At 39.5% G+C, this 17,896-nt stretch overlaps 1 protein-coding gene across 2 annotated transcripts; it reads left to right on the top strand.

Annotated features, from left to right (window-relative positions):
• Positions 1-11,549: 11,549 nt before the first annotated feature.
• spag8 (sperm associated antigen 8) lies at positions 11,550-17,149 on the top strand. 2 transcript variants are annotated; one of them, XM_054757538.1, is made up of 6 exons: positions 11,550-11,731; positions 13,339-13,495; positions 13,616-13,661; positions 15,070-15,184; positions 16,300-16,362; positions 16,620-17,149. In XM_054757538.1, exons 1-6 carry the CDS (start codon positions 11,666-11,668, stop codon positions 16,722-16,724), a joined length of 552 nt encoding a protein of 183 aa, XP_054613513.1. In that variant the 5' UTR covers positions 11,550-11,665; the 3' UTR covers positions 16,725-17,149. The 2 variants fall into 2 exon arrangements, with proteins under 2 accessions (XP_054613513.1, XP_054613512.1); XM_054757537.1 differs by having other exon boundaries at positions 13,336-13,495.
• Positions 17,150-17,896: the final 747 nt, after the last annotated feature.

Below are 17,896 nucleotides of genomic sequence, written 5' to 3'. Positions count from 1 at the left end.
GTCTGGATTTCTTGTTGTGACTTGAAGATCATAGGTTGCTCTTTTATACTATTTGGGATGTTTGTCCACGTTGCCGGGTCCTCACGTCATCAGGGTTTCTACCATTGTGCCCGGGAAATTAGCTGAAAGTAGTAAAACAGAGCTGAGTAGAGCCCATGCAGTGTCCGAGTGTGTTGTCTTCACACGAGTTAATTAAAGTCTTCTTCCCACTTCGGACCACTGATAAAGAAACAGTGGGATTTCCTCGAACAGGTGAAAGCAAGAAAGCATTAATCCAAAATGACTGCCCTTTAAAATAATGGCGACGGATTAACCGCCCGTGAAGGCCTTTGTGGTTTCATATACTCTTTCATAAAAGCTGCTCACTTTTATTGTTGCAGCAAAGTCTTAGTTGGATTAGCCAGGGAGACTGTTGTTTGGTCATGGTGACAGCAGCTTGCCAACGTGTCGGAGACAAAGTCAAGTCCAGAGATGATTCTGCCAAATCTGCCAACGCGGAAGTTGGTTTGATCTCAGGCCATCAGATCATCAGGGGTACAGGACTGGCGTGGCTCAGGTCTTATTTGGCGGATCGTTCTTTGTGCATCAGCCTTGGTGACTGCGTATCCTCCGTTGCTCCTCTCTTGTGTGGAGTTACTCAGGGATCAGTATTAGGCCCTCTTCTGTTCTCCCGCTTGGCTCTATACTGAGCAAGCGTGGCATTTCATTCCACTGTTATGCTGATGATTGCCAGCTTTGTGCCCCTCTCGTAAAGAACGCTCATTCCATCCAGTCTTTTCTTAAGGGTGTCTTGATGAGATAAAAGCCTGGATGGCTTGAACATTTTAATGTTCAATGAAAATAAACCTGAAGTGCTGGTTTGTGGTGGCGCCTCTGAAACCCCCCCTGTTGATTTGGGTCCTTTGGCACAGTATAAAAAGCCAACCAGTCCAGGGTGTACCCCGCCACCAACCCGAAGTTAGCTGGCTCCAGCATACCCCCACGGCATGAAGACAAGAAATGAATGAATAATACAAATATTTTATAATATATAATAATTATACTATATATTAATATAATATAATACAATATATTAGAATACATATTTATTTAATGATATAAATAACGTAATATAACATTAAATAATGTAATATAACAGAGGGTAGGATTAAATAAGATCTGCTTTTTCCTACTCCTTTTCAGACATGTTGATAAGGAGAAGGAACGTTTGTGTGGGGAAATATTTCCCCAGCGGACTCCTCATTCATCATCATTCACCCGTCCCCTCATCCTTTGACTTTTCTGTATGCTGCCTTCAGTGGAAAAAGTTTGGACACCCCTGCTGTAGGGTGTTCCAACAGGCCAGTTACCCCAAAAATACATCAAAATGGTCATGGAATGGATAAAGCAGGCTAAAATTACGCTTCTAAAATGACCTCAACCCTATTGAGCATTTGTGGACAACGCTTAAAAGCTGCGTCTGTTAGTTGGGGCGTAAATTCAAATAAATCATTAAGGGCCCAAAATGAATATAACATTCATGCCCATGAGCGCAGTGGTACCAGTGCTATTCAGCTGGTGATGGGCCCAATCTGGCATGTGACTGACACCAGATCAGCCTACAGGTTCTGTTCAAAACTTGGGCGTGACTGACATTTTTCGTAGCAGACTCCTGACTTGATGAGTTTATTTGTGCTTTTGAAATTGACCTGTTTGAAAATAAGCTGTTGAAAGTTGGACACCAAATGGCAGCACCGATAGTTATCAACGCTTATGATGTCATATAGCTAAAACATGTCTTTCATAACCTGGGTGTGACATGTTTGATACTAAAACGACATGAAGAAGGTACAGTAGTTACTGCTGTGAACACATTAGACATAATGTTGTCAGTCAGAAAACAACTGAGAACATCACTGAGACGATTACAACTGAAGTAGAGAAGTCCGGAGACACCAATGGTATGTAATGTCTCTTGTTTGGCGCTAAGATACGCTTTTTGATTATTTGCACTGAACAATGTTTAGCCTGAGTGGTAACTCAAATGTTATTTTTTCTTTGGTTAAAGGTTAGCAACCCAACTGAAAAGTGCCTGCGTAAGTCGAAGTTGACATACACGGTCGACTGCTTTTGTTGACATAAAATTTAAGACCCAGAGGGTTCATTTTATGAAAAATTCGTTCATCGATTGGTAGATGGGTTGTTGATGTCAACAGCAACATAACTAGCACCCATTCCTGACAGATCAAGACTGCATTCACCTTGCTGCCATCCTGGTAGCTATTGAGAGAGAGCTATAGCTACCGTCTTTGCCAACAGAGTAGGTGAAATACAAAAAGCTGGACCAACCTGCTGGTGAGGAAGCCACAAAGAAGGGGTTTAAAATAAAAAAAAAAGAAAGTGGGAAGCAGTTTCTACAAAACAAAATCCATCAGAAGAATGAGAAGATGCACTAAGACCTCTTCCTTTTAGGCCAGGATCACACAGTCTTCACAAGCACAACGTTCAAGTAGGTTGGTTGTCGACAACAATAAAAATACCACACTGTGTGTAAGCAGAGCCCACGTACTCAGCCAAGACAAAGCTGCAGTGCCAATTTTGCCATTTAAAGACTGGATATCGACATTGTTAGCACGTGAAGCTCATAGTGCAAGAACCATGAAGGTATTTCTGGAACTCTTCTGAGAATACGGAAAATGGTATAAATCATAAAACGTTGAAGACTTGCCAAATAAATTAGAAAAGTGTGTAACATGCAGAAAAACAAGGACAAAGATAAGCCAATAAGTCATGAGTTACCTTCCACTGCGACGTTCAAGCCCTGCTTCAACATTTCACTACAGTAGACGCCCCTACAACGTAAATAATCCGTTCCGAAAACCTTTGTTATAGGGTTTTTATGTTATACGAAGCGTAAAATACATGTAAATAGCCTAATACGTTCCAAGATCTTCCCAAACTCACCACCTTTGGCCCTTCAAAATATTCAAAGTCCACCAAATATGGTGGGAAAATATAAGAAAACGTTAGCATAAACATAGAGTAACATTCCAATATAAAATAAGGTAATAAATAAGATTACTGTAAATGAATAAAACTGAAAAACAAAAACAATCAACTAGTTTAAGGGCGACTACGATGAAGGGAGAAGCCTGTCTCGCACACAAACTCACGGACGTGCTGGATAAATCAGCCAATGAGATGACAGCGTAGGCGGTGCCCCGATAATCAGCCAATGAGATGAGAGTGTAGGCGGTGCCTCGATAATCAGCCAATGAGAGCGTGAAGCGTCAGAATTTCTGGATAATTTCCTGCTTGGTTTCTATCGACAACTTTTCCCTTTTTTTCTTATCACTTACACTTGGTTTAAGGCCCATGATTACGGTAATTTTACGGTAAGTTAACACAATGAAAAGTAAAAAAATTAAGAGATTTCGGTGCGTGAGAACTAGTTTAAGGGCGACTACGATGAGGAAGGGAGAAGCTTGTCTCTCACAAAACTCACGGACGCGCTGGATAAGTCAGCCAATGAGATGAGAGCGCAGGCGGTGCCCCAATAATCAGTGCCCTAAAAATGCGAGGTACTATTGTATATGTCTGTTGACCTATTTGAACCTTCTGAGGTGAGAGATGAAGTGTACAGTAGAGTTAAACTTACATGGCTTCAAGAGCCATACATACTGATGTTCTCAGTTCTCATCCCAAGCGTTTTTTTAGCCCACAAAAGATTCCCATCACAGATTCCCCTGGGATAAGTCCCAGGAACCAATGTCCGGATTTGACTTGGGAAGAATTCCAAACATGCATGGCAACCTACCCTGGAAAAGGGAGAGACCCAATTGCAAGAGTGCAAACACATTTCTACTAGGGCAAACCAGTCCCCAAGGAGATCCTGATCATTTCTGATTTGAAAGCTACCCATACAGCAGTCTTAACAGCAACGGATAGCTGACCAGAATGCATTGAGAGAAGTTGGCCCGAGTATCAAGACAGATGGAAAAGGCATTGCGAGAGACGTACATATAAAAACCACCCCAAGCGGGGCATACAGGGGTTTGATCCGTGGGGTCAGGTGCTGGGCGATACATCTCTGCCGCCCGTGCCTCCGCCGGGTGGGTGGAGGGTGTGCCTCCTGCATCCCTTGGCGGGGCGGCCCTGTGTCGGGGGTCGGGCGGGGGTTGGCCCGGGGCGGGCCGGGCTCCGCTCCCTGGGGGTGGGGGTGGCGGTGGGCGGGAATTGGCGCTTCTGGCGCGGGCGGGCTTCTTTCCGGCTGTGGAGGCGTCTCTGGGCCTGCCGGTTTGTGGCCCCCGGTACCCGTCTGCCTTTGTGGGGTGTGATCTCTCGCTGGTCTCAGGGGTTGGCAGTCCTCCGGCCCGCTGGCGCCCTGTCCTTGGCTGGGATTACCTCTCTTCGGCCCCTTACTGGTCTTCCCGGGGGGGGGGCTCTCTGGGCTGGCTCTTGGGGCACTGATCTTTATGCTGCCTGCCCCTATGGGCCTGGTGGCCTTCTGGCGGCCGGGGCCCGGCCTTGCTATTTGGGGCGGGGCTCTCTGGGAGGTGGAAGGCGGCCCCTTTCCTTTCATGCACTCTCAGTGACAATCACACGCCCACACATTCCTGCACCTTTACATATATATGAAGTCTTCCTCACATACAGAGATACCTGTACATATGCACACTCACAGTACATACGTACTTCCCCACATTACTCACTGAGTTAACCAGGGTGTTATTATGTTGTTGGTTTTATTACAGCGACGGTGATATCAGCAGTATGACTATATATATATATGTGTGTATGTGCGGTATATATGTGTATATATATATATATATATGTGTATATATATATGTATGTATGTGTATGTATGTATATATATGTGTATATGTATTTTTTTTTTTTACAATGATGTGCATTACAGTAACTTTGATTCTATTCACTATCATGGATAATCATTTCATTACTACAGTTATGTGTGACTGTTTCAATGCGGTATTATCATGGTGATCACTATCATAATTCATCATTTCATGACTGCTATTGTGTGCGACTGTTTCAATGCAGTATTGTCATTGTGATCACTGTCATAGTTCATCATTTCATGACTGCTATTATGTCTGATTGTCATTGACAGCTTTGTCATTGTGGTTGTTGATATTGATTTGTCCTTTATCCTTGTTCGTCTTTATAGTTGTCACGGACATTTATTTGCTGATGTCGTTCTGTATGTTTCTGTTGTTCTGTCACAATTGTTGTTGTTGCTGCTGTTGTCCTTGTCTCTTGTCTCTCTTTTTTTTGTTTTTGTCCCCTCTCGCCCCCCCCCCCTGTTTCCTTTTCTCTTCTTCTCTGTCCCCTCCTGCTCCGGTCCGGTCGCTCCAAATTTGCTTTATAACAAGCATCAAGGTCGAATAAATTTTGTATGACAGGGGAAGTGTATATCACACTTCTCTCTGGCAGAGTAAATCTGTTGAGCACTTGACGGCATTTAGGTATACAATTCTATCTGCTTTAAAGGCTGGACAGGACAGGGGTAAAAAAAAAAAAAAAACACCCCAAGTTACCCAATACCAACCAACATGGCAGCACAGCACACCGAAGAAAACCCCCAGAAAACTCAACTGCGAAAGAACAGCATCTGTAATAGACTGATGTGACCCTCCTTAAGAACCAGTAGGTCAAGTGGGAGATGTTATACCCAAACTCTTTGTGAAAATGTGCAACATCAGTAGTTATCAAAGCTGATGATGTCATAACTTGCTACTAATACACGTCTTTCCTAACCTTGTTACAAATATGACATGTTTGATACTAATATGACATGAGAAGGTAGTAGACACCGTGTGCTCACTCAGAAAACAACCGAAGACACCACTGAGTTGATTATGACTAAATTAGAGAAGACGGGAGACACCACTGGTATGTAATGACTATTGTTTGGCTTTAAGATGTATGTAATCCCTCGTTTATCGCAGTTAAATGGTTCCAGACCCAACCGTGATCAGTGGATTTCCGCTAAATAGGATTTTTAATATTTTTTACAACCTTCTAAATATTGTTTTCAACATTATCCGTTCATGCTTGACATGAAATAGCACCCCTATTGTCAGTCACCTTTGCACTCCTATTACCCAAAATAAAAGACATAATAAAAGAAAAAAAACAATTAAAACATAAATAAGACTCATGCTCGTGTGGGTTCAGAATTTAGTTTCAAACTTGTTGTGGGTTATGGTGGTTTTATTAGGGATTATTGTGCCTATTGTGAGATAATTGAAAACTACAATAAAAACCTGTTGTTCCAGCAAGTCTGTTGCTTGTGGGTCTTACCGAACATTACAGTAACATTACTGACACCTAGTGACCAATGTAGAAAACAACATATCATTGTATTTGAATGCGTGTTTTGATATATATTTGTATTTTAGTTTATTTAGCCATTTTTATGCTTGAAAATTTAGACAAAAACATGTAACGTGCTTATTAAATATGCATGTTTTGACTAACAATCAGCCGTATTACTTGCTGAGCGTTGAGCTACATTTAGACTGAGTGGTAATTCGATACTAATGAACTACTACGACTACCACCACTCTTGTGAAAAATATAAAAGGCAGTACCTTTTTGTAGGGGTGGGCGATACTGCATCTTTTGGGATTGATCCAAATATCAAACAGTTACTGAAAAGAATTGCCAATACAGAGTTTTGGAAATACAGTAGATAATGTTGAACACTCTAGGTTAAATGAAGTACATTTCATGCTTACGGCTTCACAATTCAACATGTCCGAAAAGGAGGAGGAAGAAGCAACGCTTTAACCTTTTTGGCTCAGAGAGCCATGAAAGCCACATATTTTAAAATCTATTTCCATTAGTCATATTTTTTAACATTGAATACAACTAAACGCGTGTCTCAATGTATTCTTTTTTTAATAACATTGTCATACTGAAGCTAACCAATAATAATAAATACTTACCATTAATGCGACTACTGGTGCTGCGTGGTTTTGCACTGTCCCCGTCTTAGCTTTCTTTTTGCCAAAAGGGTTTGCTCGGCAGAATTAGCTGGCGCACTCTTTGATCAAAGGAGGAAAGTTTACATACTGTATTGACCTCTCAATGACCCGGGTAGGCTACCGCTTTACTCAGTAATAATCGAGTTTTGGTGTCTGATCCGGCAAATATTGCAAGGACACCTTTTATTGGCTCTGGCCAAGCATTGCGGTAGAAAATGGATGGATGGATTAAGAATGCATAAAAACATTTTAGGTTTGAATGTTATTTTTAACACTTTCTACAGATTTCTGTAATGTTTTACTTAAAAAAAATATACATGTTATTGTGTTAGGAAATGTCTGAGAGATGCCAGATGCAGTCATCAAAAGAGCCACATCTGGCTCCCTTACCCTGTCTTATTTAAATCCTACCCCTTATCCATATCTCTGCAGTTAGTAACAATTGGTTCACTTCCTCTGCTCAATATACCCTGTTTACCCATCTTTTAATAATAAAAGGATCAAATGTGTAATAGTACGGTGAATAGTGTGGAGATGCCTTTTATAATTTTCAAGGTGTTAAATGTGTGTGAGGCATATTCCGGGCTTCAACTTGGATTGTGTCACCGTTGAATAAAGACAATTGAAGAAAGGATTGGCTCTAATCTAATAATTTATAACAGTGACGTATTTGCAAATGTTGATCCAAAATCAGAAGTCCACTTCAGGAGGGTTTGGAGCGGGAGGCACAGTACGAGACCGTGTAGCGCACAGTGACACCCACATGCAGCAGCATAACCCAGGCTTATTAGTGTCAAAAAATACATTTTATGGGCGTCTCAATTACTCGCGTTTACGTGCTATTTGGTCTTGAGCCCCGCAAATAAGAAGGATCTACTGTACTATGGATATGCGCATGGAGCCGACCACCCCTACTTTTGTGTGATTGTGTGAGTGCAACACGGAGGCATTCACACTGAGGGACAAGTATGGAAAGTCCGAAAAAAAACCATCTTGTCATTTGCTGTCTGTAACAACCTAAGTGCACCCTGGAATGGTGAAGCCTCTAATGACGGCAAACAGAACTCCAGACATCTCAGAGTCCAAAGATGAAAGACAAACATCAGCTCTCAGCTGTTATTTGTGGCTCCTGGTGGTAATGGGAAATGGTGGGTGTTGGTTCAAGGCCAGGAAAAACTCACAGTGTAGAGAGGATGATGGCCATGGATCTGTTGCTCTATGAAATGATTGGTTTCAAAATGAAAATATCTGTGGTATCACCTGCAAAATATGAAACACAAACAATATTTCCAGTCTTACTAATACTTGCTAGTTCAGTGGAACCCTGGTTTTCATCATTAATATTTTCCAAAAGGTCTGGCGTTGACTTATTTTGCACTTGTGACTATTTTGCTCAGTTTTATGTAATAAAAGGGAATTTTATATTTTGCTGATATTGTATTATATTCATGAGTAATTTAGATATTTTGATTTGTTGTTTGTCCTGTGTTTTATTCTGATTCTAAACATGATCAACAAATGTAGGGTCAAGTAAAATGACTAAATCATACATCTTTCAAATTCAAATTTCAAGCAAAAAGTGTCTGTACCAGGTTGGAAAATAATAATAAAAAAATGTTTACTTGAACATGAAAACAAAATGTTACATTTTTATTAATCCTTACTTTTAATCCTTAATTATTTTCCAATTTTATTCATTTTCCTTAAGACTGCCCAAGCTATATATCTGTGTGGAATAATTGTTTTCAATCATTTATTTGTATTTTATATTTACTTTTAATTTTTCAAAACATTTATTTGAACTTTTGCACTTTTTCAATTTTTTTTTAACATTTATTTGAACATGACAGTAAAATGCCTTACATAATTGAATAAAGTACTTATTTTACACTTAAATACGTATAATTTGTAAATTATTTTATTGGTTTTATCTTCATTTTTAAAAACATTTTTATTCTTCCTTTTTCTTAACACTGCACAAGATATACAGTGTCGTTTTTCCAGCTCTTATTTGCGTATTGATACATGAAGTGAACAAAATTGAAATGACGATAGGTGTGGATGAATGATCAGTAATAGGCATGGAGAAGGGGTAGAATTAAATAAGATCCGTTTCCTCCTCCTTCTCCTTTTCAGATATGCTGAATTGTGCAAATGTGTGCTGTTCCCTAATAGCATGTCTGAAACAAATATACATAACATACCAGCGTCAGTATCGGCAGTATTGGCCCTATATACTGTATACAGTACTTGGTGTCGGATGGATACCAAAGTATGCAGTATTGCCCACCCCTAGCAGGCACTCAAAGCAAGACACCTGCAGTCATTTTAACCTGGCTTGCATAGTCTTGATTGCATTACCCCCCCCCCCCCCCCCCCCCCCCACACACACACACACACACACACACACACACACACAATGAACATTGCATGTTCACATTTCTGCTTTCAAGTGTTGTGGCGGTCTTGTTGCAGACACACTCACTGCTTGACGGTGAAATCTCTGCTGCAGTTTCTCAGCAACAAGCTCCATGGTTTTTGTCTCATATCCACTGGAATAAGACCGGGGTGTTATATTTAGCAGGCTCGATATCACTTTGAATAAAGGGATTCAACATGTGACGAGAAATGGATTGCAGGCAAGGAGCAAGCTAAACAAGATCGCCTTATTCCCCCCCCCCCCCCCCCCCCCCCAACTTGCCATGAATTAAAACATTGAATGTTTTCTAATTGATGATTATGCATACTGTGCTCGCTCAGCTTTTTTTTTGGCACACAAGCGTTAGCAGTAATTACAGGCTTCCATTTCATTTAGCTTTGAGGCAGCTTCCTGGAAGCTCATACCAAATGCTTCCTCGTCGAGGATGCTTTTTTTAAAAGTTGAATGTGCCGGCTGTATTGTCAGAGTTCAGGGTTCGTCTTTAGATGTACTGTAAAATCAAAGGAGTGGTGAAATGACAGCAGTGTACTTTTGTTTGTGTTTCCTTTAATTGCACCTCAGGGGAGAAGGTTGTTAGCAAAAGTGCAGATTTTCAATCTGGCCATCTGAAGGAATGGGAGGAAGATGATTCACACTTCATCCTCCACAAAAACAAAACCTTTTTTTATGCTTTTTAAGTGGGGCTGTCATACTGCAGTTTGAAAATGTTCATTATTCTCATTTTTAGAGAGGTATAACAATATTTATGTTGTAGTTTGCAGTGGTATAAGCATGCGGGTTGGTCAACACAGTAATCCCTTGTTTAGTCCGGTTAATTGGTTGTAAACCCGACCTAATAAGTGAATTTCTGCAAAGTAGGATTCCATATTTGTAAAATATTTTCATATTTAGAGCATTGAAAACGTCTTTACAACCTTCTAAATATGGTTTTTAACATTATTAGAGCTCTCTAGGCATCAAATAACACCCCTATAGTCACCTTTAAACTGGTATTACCCAATATAGAAGGCATAATTAGAGAAAATAAGACATCTAAGACTTGTGCTCATGTGTTGCTGAGGGAGCTGAGTCAGGGGGCGAAAGTTGAGTTTTAGCTTGGTGTGGAGTACGGCCGCAACAGTAGTTAGGGATTATTGTGCCTGTTGTGAAATCATTCAAACCTGCAATAAAAGCCTGTTGTTTTGACAATCAAGTCTGGTGCTTGTGTGTCTCACTGAACATGACAGTAACATTACTGACACCTAGTGACCAGTGTAGAATACTACATATCATCACAACGTATTCTGAATGCCTTATATTTGTATTTTGGCTCATTTAGCCATTTTCTGCTTGAAAATGATTAATTTAGGCATAAAATATGTACCATTCCCTCAAATTTGCATATTATTTTTTACTTATAATAGGTTGTATTTAAACACGAAACAACATGATTTGTTAATGTCTTTTTGAAAAAACGTGATAGAGAGAAGCCGCAAAATTTGAAGTGGTGAGGGATTACTGTACTGTATGTTTTGGTATTGATTAGGAATCAAGTAAATACACAGTAGTTATGACAGTATTATCGATACCGATACTTTTTACTTGCTATTTTTCAAGATTATTTAATTATTTTGTGATTTTGCTTTTGATCATTGTTTATCATGATTATAAGCAGGACAAAAATTTTATGTAAAAAAAGAAATCACAAGAAAATTATATGTAAACAATTAAACTATATAATACAGCGATATAAGACTAACAATATCAAATAATAAAATGATACCCTTTTCCCCTTTTATTACATACAATTATTTGGGCAAAACAAAAGCAAAAACTACTATTGGCTCTCATTCAAATCATTTGGCTTTTTGCTTATCAGGAACTCCCTGAGTTTCGATTTCATCACACTAGTATGGATCCAATACTGATACTTGGTTTACCAAATGCCATCGCTATTGGGACAGATCCGCCCACCACTAACAAACACAGCATCATGTTTGTCAAACTGACTGGTTATTTAACTCTAGGAGGAGGTCTAAAATACATCATTTATTTCATACGATGTAACCTTCGCCTCTAGCATGGATCATTTCCTTGAAACTCCAGTACAGGATGTGTGTCTCCGTTACCATGGAGACACTTCCGCCCTCTGTATTCAGAGGACACGAGTTTAACTTTAAAAGCAGTTCGTAGTTCAGACATTTATTCATTCACAGACATATTATTGTTGTTATTAGACATTTGTCCTACAGATGCAATGTGGACCGATATGGACGAGAACGAGGCAGAGGATATAAATCAACAAGACAACGACGCAGACGAGGTCAGTGTGCTAAGTGGCGGCATTATACAGCTTTAAAAATAATTAACAGAACTCTTAGTGGTATTGTAATGTATTTAAAAAGAAATACAAACAATTATGCTCTTTGTGGCATTGTAATGTATTTAAAACGAAATACAAATATGAAGATAATGGCGTAAAGTATTTATTATACAGTATTTCATTTATTGGACGAAATGACTTCGCCACTTCCGGTAGCCTCAGCGGCGTTAGCTCGCAGACAAACTCTATATTTTTACGATTAAAACTTAATATAAGGTCATCAAGGTTATTTATTTTAAAGGATAACCAAATATAAAGAAAATGATTTGAAGTATTTATTTCTTTCATACACTATTTCATTTGGACGAAATTACATTCGCCCCTTCCGGTAGCATCAGGGGCGTTAGCTAGCAGCCAAACTTTATATTTCTGCCATTAAAAATGTAATAGATGGTACTCAGGGTTATATTTTTTTAATTTCACAGACTGGAGCAACTGTTAAAAAATATATAAATACCTGGATGTACCTGTTTTTGCTAGCCTAACAAAATTTCAAAATAAAAGCCTAAATAGGTTCGTATTTTTTCCAGTATTATTACCCTCATTATATTTATTATTTATAGCACCAGCCAAACGCTTACCTGCTTATTCGAGTGTCATTACACATGCTCAGTCATGTCATTAGTCATTATTTTACTAAATGATTATAATATATTTTCTTCCACACGTTGCAGATATATTATAAAGCATGCAATAAAGTCGATTAAGGAAGAACGTAATAACGGGGATAGTTGGTCTACTTTAAGGGCAGGAGTAAAAAGCAACCCCTTGTGTAGAAGCCCAGACAACATTTATTAACCCTTGTTTGCGCGACTCACTTTACTTTGACACAATTAAGGTCGATTACGCCATGGCAACGTCATCGTGTCTAATAAGACATGCAAATCGCTCACTCGGCGGTTAGATACAATTCTCAAGAGGCCTAAACGAAGTTAAAACTAAGTGTAGAAGTCTCACAATATATTGCAGCAGTTATATCAAGTTGGAGGAATGGTGGGTTAACCTGGGTAACCAGTACCAACTAGTAGTGTCCGAAGTGTGGCCCAAGGGCCATTTTTGGCACGCAGCTCGTTTTTTTTTTTATTGGCCCTTGTCATACTGTAAAAAATAAAATGAATGCGGATAAGTGGAAGGAGATGAACGGATGGAAAATGAATCCATTATTAATGAAGTATATTATTAGATATTAATGCAATGTATTGGATTTACAAGATTTGATCCCAGTACACTCAAAAGGCCATAAAATGCAATGTATGACCTTAAAGCAAAATGTATCTTTAATGGGATTAAAAAACGGAAAGGATTAAAACACATAAAATTTTCTCATCCTGCTTAGAGTTGGGTGATATTGTAGATGCTGGCATTGATCTGATACCATGTAAGCCAATATATAATAATATCAACAATGTGAACAAGAAAAACACATATTTGTGGAAATAAAAAAATATATATATCAACCTCATCATTCTAGTATCAATCCGATACTGATACTACCCTTGGTATCGATACGGTTGATATTTAATTCCACTGTCCTATTTATCCAGAAGAGTAATGCAGCTGATGAGTTGGAGGAGACGAGGGGACACACACAGAAAAGAGGACACGGGGGAGTTTTCAACATAAACCCGGGGGCTACAATGGAGAAGATCACCACTCTGAGGGCTGCATTTGCCCCTCCCAGGAGTCCAGGGGTGAGGCTGCGGGGTATGTGGAGTTCTTTTTTTTATTGGCAAGCCACTCCAAGCAGCTGTCATAATTGTACAGTCACATGGCTGAAGTCCAATCACACCCCTACAGAACATGCTTATTTCTTCATCTCTACAGGCATCAGGTCCGAGCTTTTGGAAAGAAGAATTGCTCAGATAATGAGGTAAGTATTGTTGTTATTATTGAAAGCATATTTTTGAATTGCACATACATGTTATCAGGAAGTGGCTCCTCAATGGAGAACACTACCTGCTAGGGATCATGTTGCATTTCTGTTCCACCACAGCACCTCACTTGGTATGTCTGCACAAGTCTAGCGAGATCAGTATCTCTACTTTATAGTGCTTCTACATGGATAACACTGTCATGTATTGATTAACCCGACTGAAGGTATAAATTCAACAGTACAGTCGTCTGTTGCCACATGGCGCTTTGAATCTCACGGCTTCATTCTATCATGGTTTTTCAAAATAGGCCTATATTAATCAATAAATCATCACTGTGTTGTGGTACGGCCTATTATTAGTCACAAATATGCATATTTACGCAAATGTTTGGCCTAAATTAATCATTTTCAAGCATAAAAACTACTAAATAAACTAAAATACTAATATAAAGCATTCAGAAAAGGCATTCAACGCTATGTCATGATATGTACTATTCTCCACTGGTCACTAGATGTCAGTAATGTTTCATTATGTTATATTTATGACACGATTGCCAACACAGGAAGTACTTTACAGAAACCGGAAGTAAAAGGGAACAACAACAAGGAACTCTCCTAGTGTGTGAGCCTATATTAGCACCACCATCACCGCTTCACGTTTTGAATTTTCACCGTTTTCCAAAAAGATATGAATAAATCATGCTAATTAATGGTTGAAGACAGGCTATTATTAGTCAATAAAAATCCACATTTGAGCGAATGTCACATATATTTTTGCATTAATTAGCATTTTCAAGCAGAAAAATGGCTAAATGTGCTAAAATACAAACATAAGGTGCTCAGAAGATGCATTCAAAGATGTCGCGATTATATGTAGTATTGTACACTGGTCACTATGTGTCAGTCATGTTACCGCACTGTTCAGTGAGACACACAAGCACACAGGCTTTTTTTGCAGGTTTGAATGATCACACAAAAGGCACAATCATGTCTAGCATGGGCTAAAAAACTCAACTTCCACCCCCGACTTAGCTCCCCTAGCACTGGAACATATTTACAGCAACACACGAGAGTACAAGTCTTGTTTACTGTATGTCTGAAATGGCTTACTTTCTTTTGTTATGGCTTCTATATTGGGTAATACGACTGTAAAGGCGACTATAGGGGTGTTATTTCATGTCTAGAGGGCTCTAATTATGTGAAAAAACGACATGGTTGTAAACAGGTTTTCAGTGCTCTAACTAACTCTGAAATATTCCATTTATAAAGAAGGAATCTTACTTTGTGGGAAATTCACTTACCAGAGTCGGGTCTGGGACCAATTAACCATGATAACTGACAGAAGTATTAGGTTTGAGGCCCAGCCGCTAATTTGTGTTGTAATTGTTTGATGGTGTTTTTGCAGAGAGAAGATCCATGCTGAACGGAACCCACCACTACCCCAAACTGACTTTGCCACCATAACCCAGAGGGATTTTCGAGTTGACGGATTTATCCCCCAAACTACTAAAATCACACACGTATGTCCATGCAGGCATTTTCCAACATTTATCCCGTTCAGGGTTTTGGGGAAACTGGAGCCTATACCAGATGACTGTAGGTGAAAGACAGACAACCAGGATTAGTCACCAGTCCAACACAGGGTGCATTTAAACAGCATTTAAATTAGCATTGTACACATTTTACCATAAAAAATATCGTCAAAATGACTTGCAGTCATGAGAATAGTCTCTCATTGCTATGGCAACTGCACAGATGCCATCTTTTGTGGTCGTCCAGCCCAGACACCTCCACTGTCTTGCAGAAAACTCTTCACCACAGTCCTCATTCTGTAGTGCCTTTGTGAAGCAAAGCACTGTGTCTTTCAGGAAGAGAATACAGTGGAACCCGTTTTAAGTCGGATGTGCTAATGTCGACATAAAATTGGAAACTCATTGGAGTCATTTCTATGGGAAATGGGTCCGTTTACGTCGACGTTTTGAAGCAATCATCATTTTTTGCTAAGCATTGTGAAACGACAACAGCACATACCTGTAAAGATTTGAAATTTTGATCTTCCATATGAACTTCTACTGTTGGATATTATTATTAGACCTGTAGATTCAGTCTAACAGCTCAGTGCATTTTCAGTCTAATAGCTCCTCATATAAGACCTTTTTGACACACACTCACGCAGCACAATTAAAGTTGCTCAACACTTCCATCTGACTGATAGAAAAATACTGGGAGACATAATAGATGCATTGTTTTCACTCATACAAGCTTTACTCTCACTTCTACGCAAACGTAACTTTCACTTTGTAGATCGGCGCGGCAAATGCTTTTTAGACTTTGTGTACTTCCATTCTGGGCTTCTGCTCGATATTTAGTTTCGGTTTCGATTATGCTGACAACCGCTTATGTCGACATGAGTCAACCAGTTCGAGGGGCGTCGGCATGAACGAGTTCCACTGTAATGGCAGAACTCGGTGAGACAATCACATACAATTGTAGGTAATGTACTGTAAATATGGCAAGAAACATGTAGATAACATGATAGCATTTTACTGTTGCTCACCAATACCCTGTAGAAGTTCATTGTTAAAGACTAACTATTGATTTTTATTGTAACCGTGTTCCTTCCTTCCATTTCCAGCTTCATGATTATAAAACCGAGCAGGCCATCAGCTACTGGAGTGAAAATTACCAGCAGATACAGGTGGGTGGCAAATGTTCCACGCCCAGGACAAGCTTCACTTTCTTGTCAAGCCGCATGAAAACATTTAGGTGGTGATTTCGTTCCCAAATACAAACATTTATACCTACATGTTTTCCATTCACTTGAAAAGATAACACCAGGTCAAGTGAAGGATTATTTCTCCTCCCAATCATAACCCCCCCTGAAAAAAACACAGTCTGTCAGGTTCGGCATGCATTTGAACATGGGTCAACAAGCAGTATTTTTTCGTGTTACAGGGTGTGAGTGCAGTAGAAAGCCCGAATACTCCCTTCAGAAAGTGCGCCCAGTTCTCCACACCCATTGAGGAGCAACGGGAAGAAATTGAGCTCACCATCGAGTAATTGTCACTAGCTGCTTTTTAATAACGTAGAGAAGATTGTGCTGGTGTGCTTGCACTGTAGACATTTCTGCCGATGCAGAGCCTCACGAGTCATGATGAAAAACAATGATAACATAAAATAAACATTTGTCCATTGAACTGTATTGTAAATGCATTTTCTGTAGGATTTTTTGTTGTTTTCTTTAACATTTTCTTGCCTAATTTCCCTAATTTGCACATTTCCTGATCAATAACAGGGCACAAACCTGAGATGCCGTGAGCATCGCTTCTCGGCTTAGTGCGCAAGCCTTGCCTACCCAGTTGGATCATGGCGCCTGCCAGTTCGTGTTGTCAGCATGTCGCCAATAATATAATGTTGAAACATTTATTATACACCAGGCACGTGCACATATAGACCCCTCGCGGTGCTCAAGCGCCTGCCTTTAGCCCTACATGAGAAATATGCCCTTCTGTAAAGATTCTCTAAGTCTTTCTTAATTATTTTCCACACTGATTTATCTTACAAAATTTGCAGAAAATTTGATTATAATAATAATATAATATAATGATTATATATAATATATAATATATATATATATATATATATATATATATATATATATATATATATATGTATATAATAATTTATGAATAATTCTTGAGATGGTGACGTTGATGGGTGCTTGAGCACCTGCCCCTCAGACCTGATGCCCGTGCACGTGTCGGTTGCACACTTTCTACAGCCCTTGGAATGTCTTTAATGTTAGTGTGACATTATTCTTTCTAGTCGGTTTCTAGTCATCCATTCAGAAGATGGATGATTGTATATCCAGGCTCACCAGAGGGTGAACAGACTCCCAGTGCCCTCAAGCAGACAGAAAAGGTACTGACTACGGTGCGGCTTTAACACAAAAAAAGACAAGAACAAACCATGGCTCGTTAACTTCTAAAAGTTGTGTTGTTTGCGACCTACCTATCTTGATTGTGCAATATCATGGCTATAAAAGAGGACTGCTGTTTATTCTGCTTCCAAAAGCTATTTCTTCTCTTTAGCCTTTCTTCCTGGTTCTTTGGACAACTCCATCCATCCATTTTCTTCCACTTATAAGAGTCCGGGTCACAAGGGCAACAGTCTCAGTAGACAAGTGCAAACTTCCTGATCTCCGGCCACTTCTTCCAGTTCTACTGGGAGGA

This window comes from Dunckerocampus dactyliophorus, chromosome 17, assembly GCF_027744805.1.
Source record: "Dunckerocampus dactyliophorus isolate RoL2022-P2 chromosome 17, RoL_Ddac_1.1, whole genome shotgun sequence".
Taxonomy (NCBI): Eukaryota; Metazoa; Chordata; class Actinopteri; order Syngnathiformes; family Syngnathidae; genus Dunckerocampus; species Dunckerocampus dactyliophorus.
This window is presented reverse-complemented; position numbering and strand designations above follow the sequence as displayed.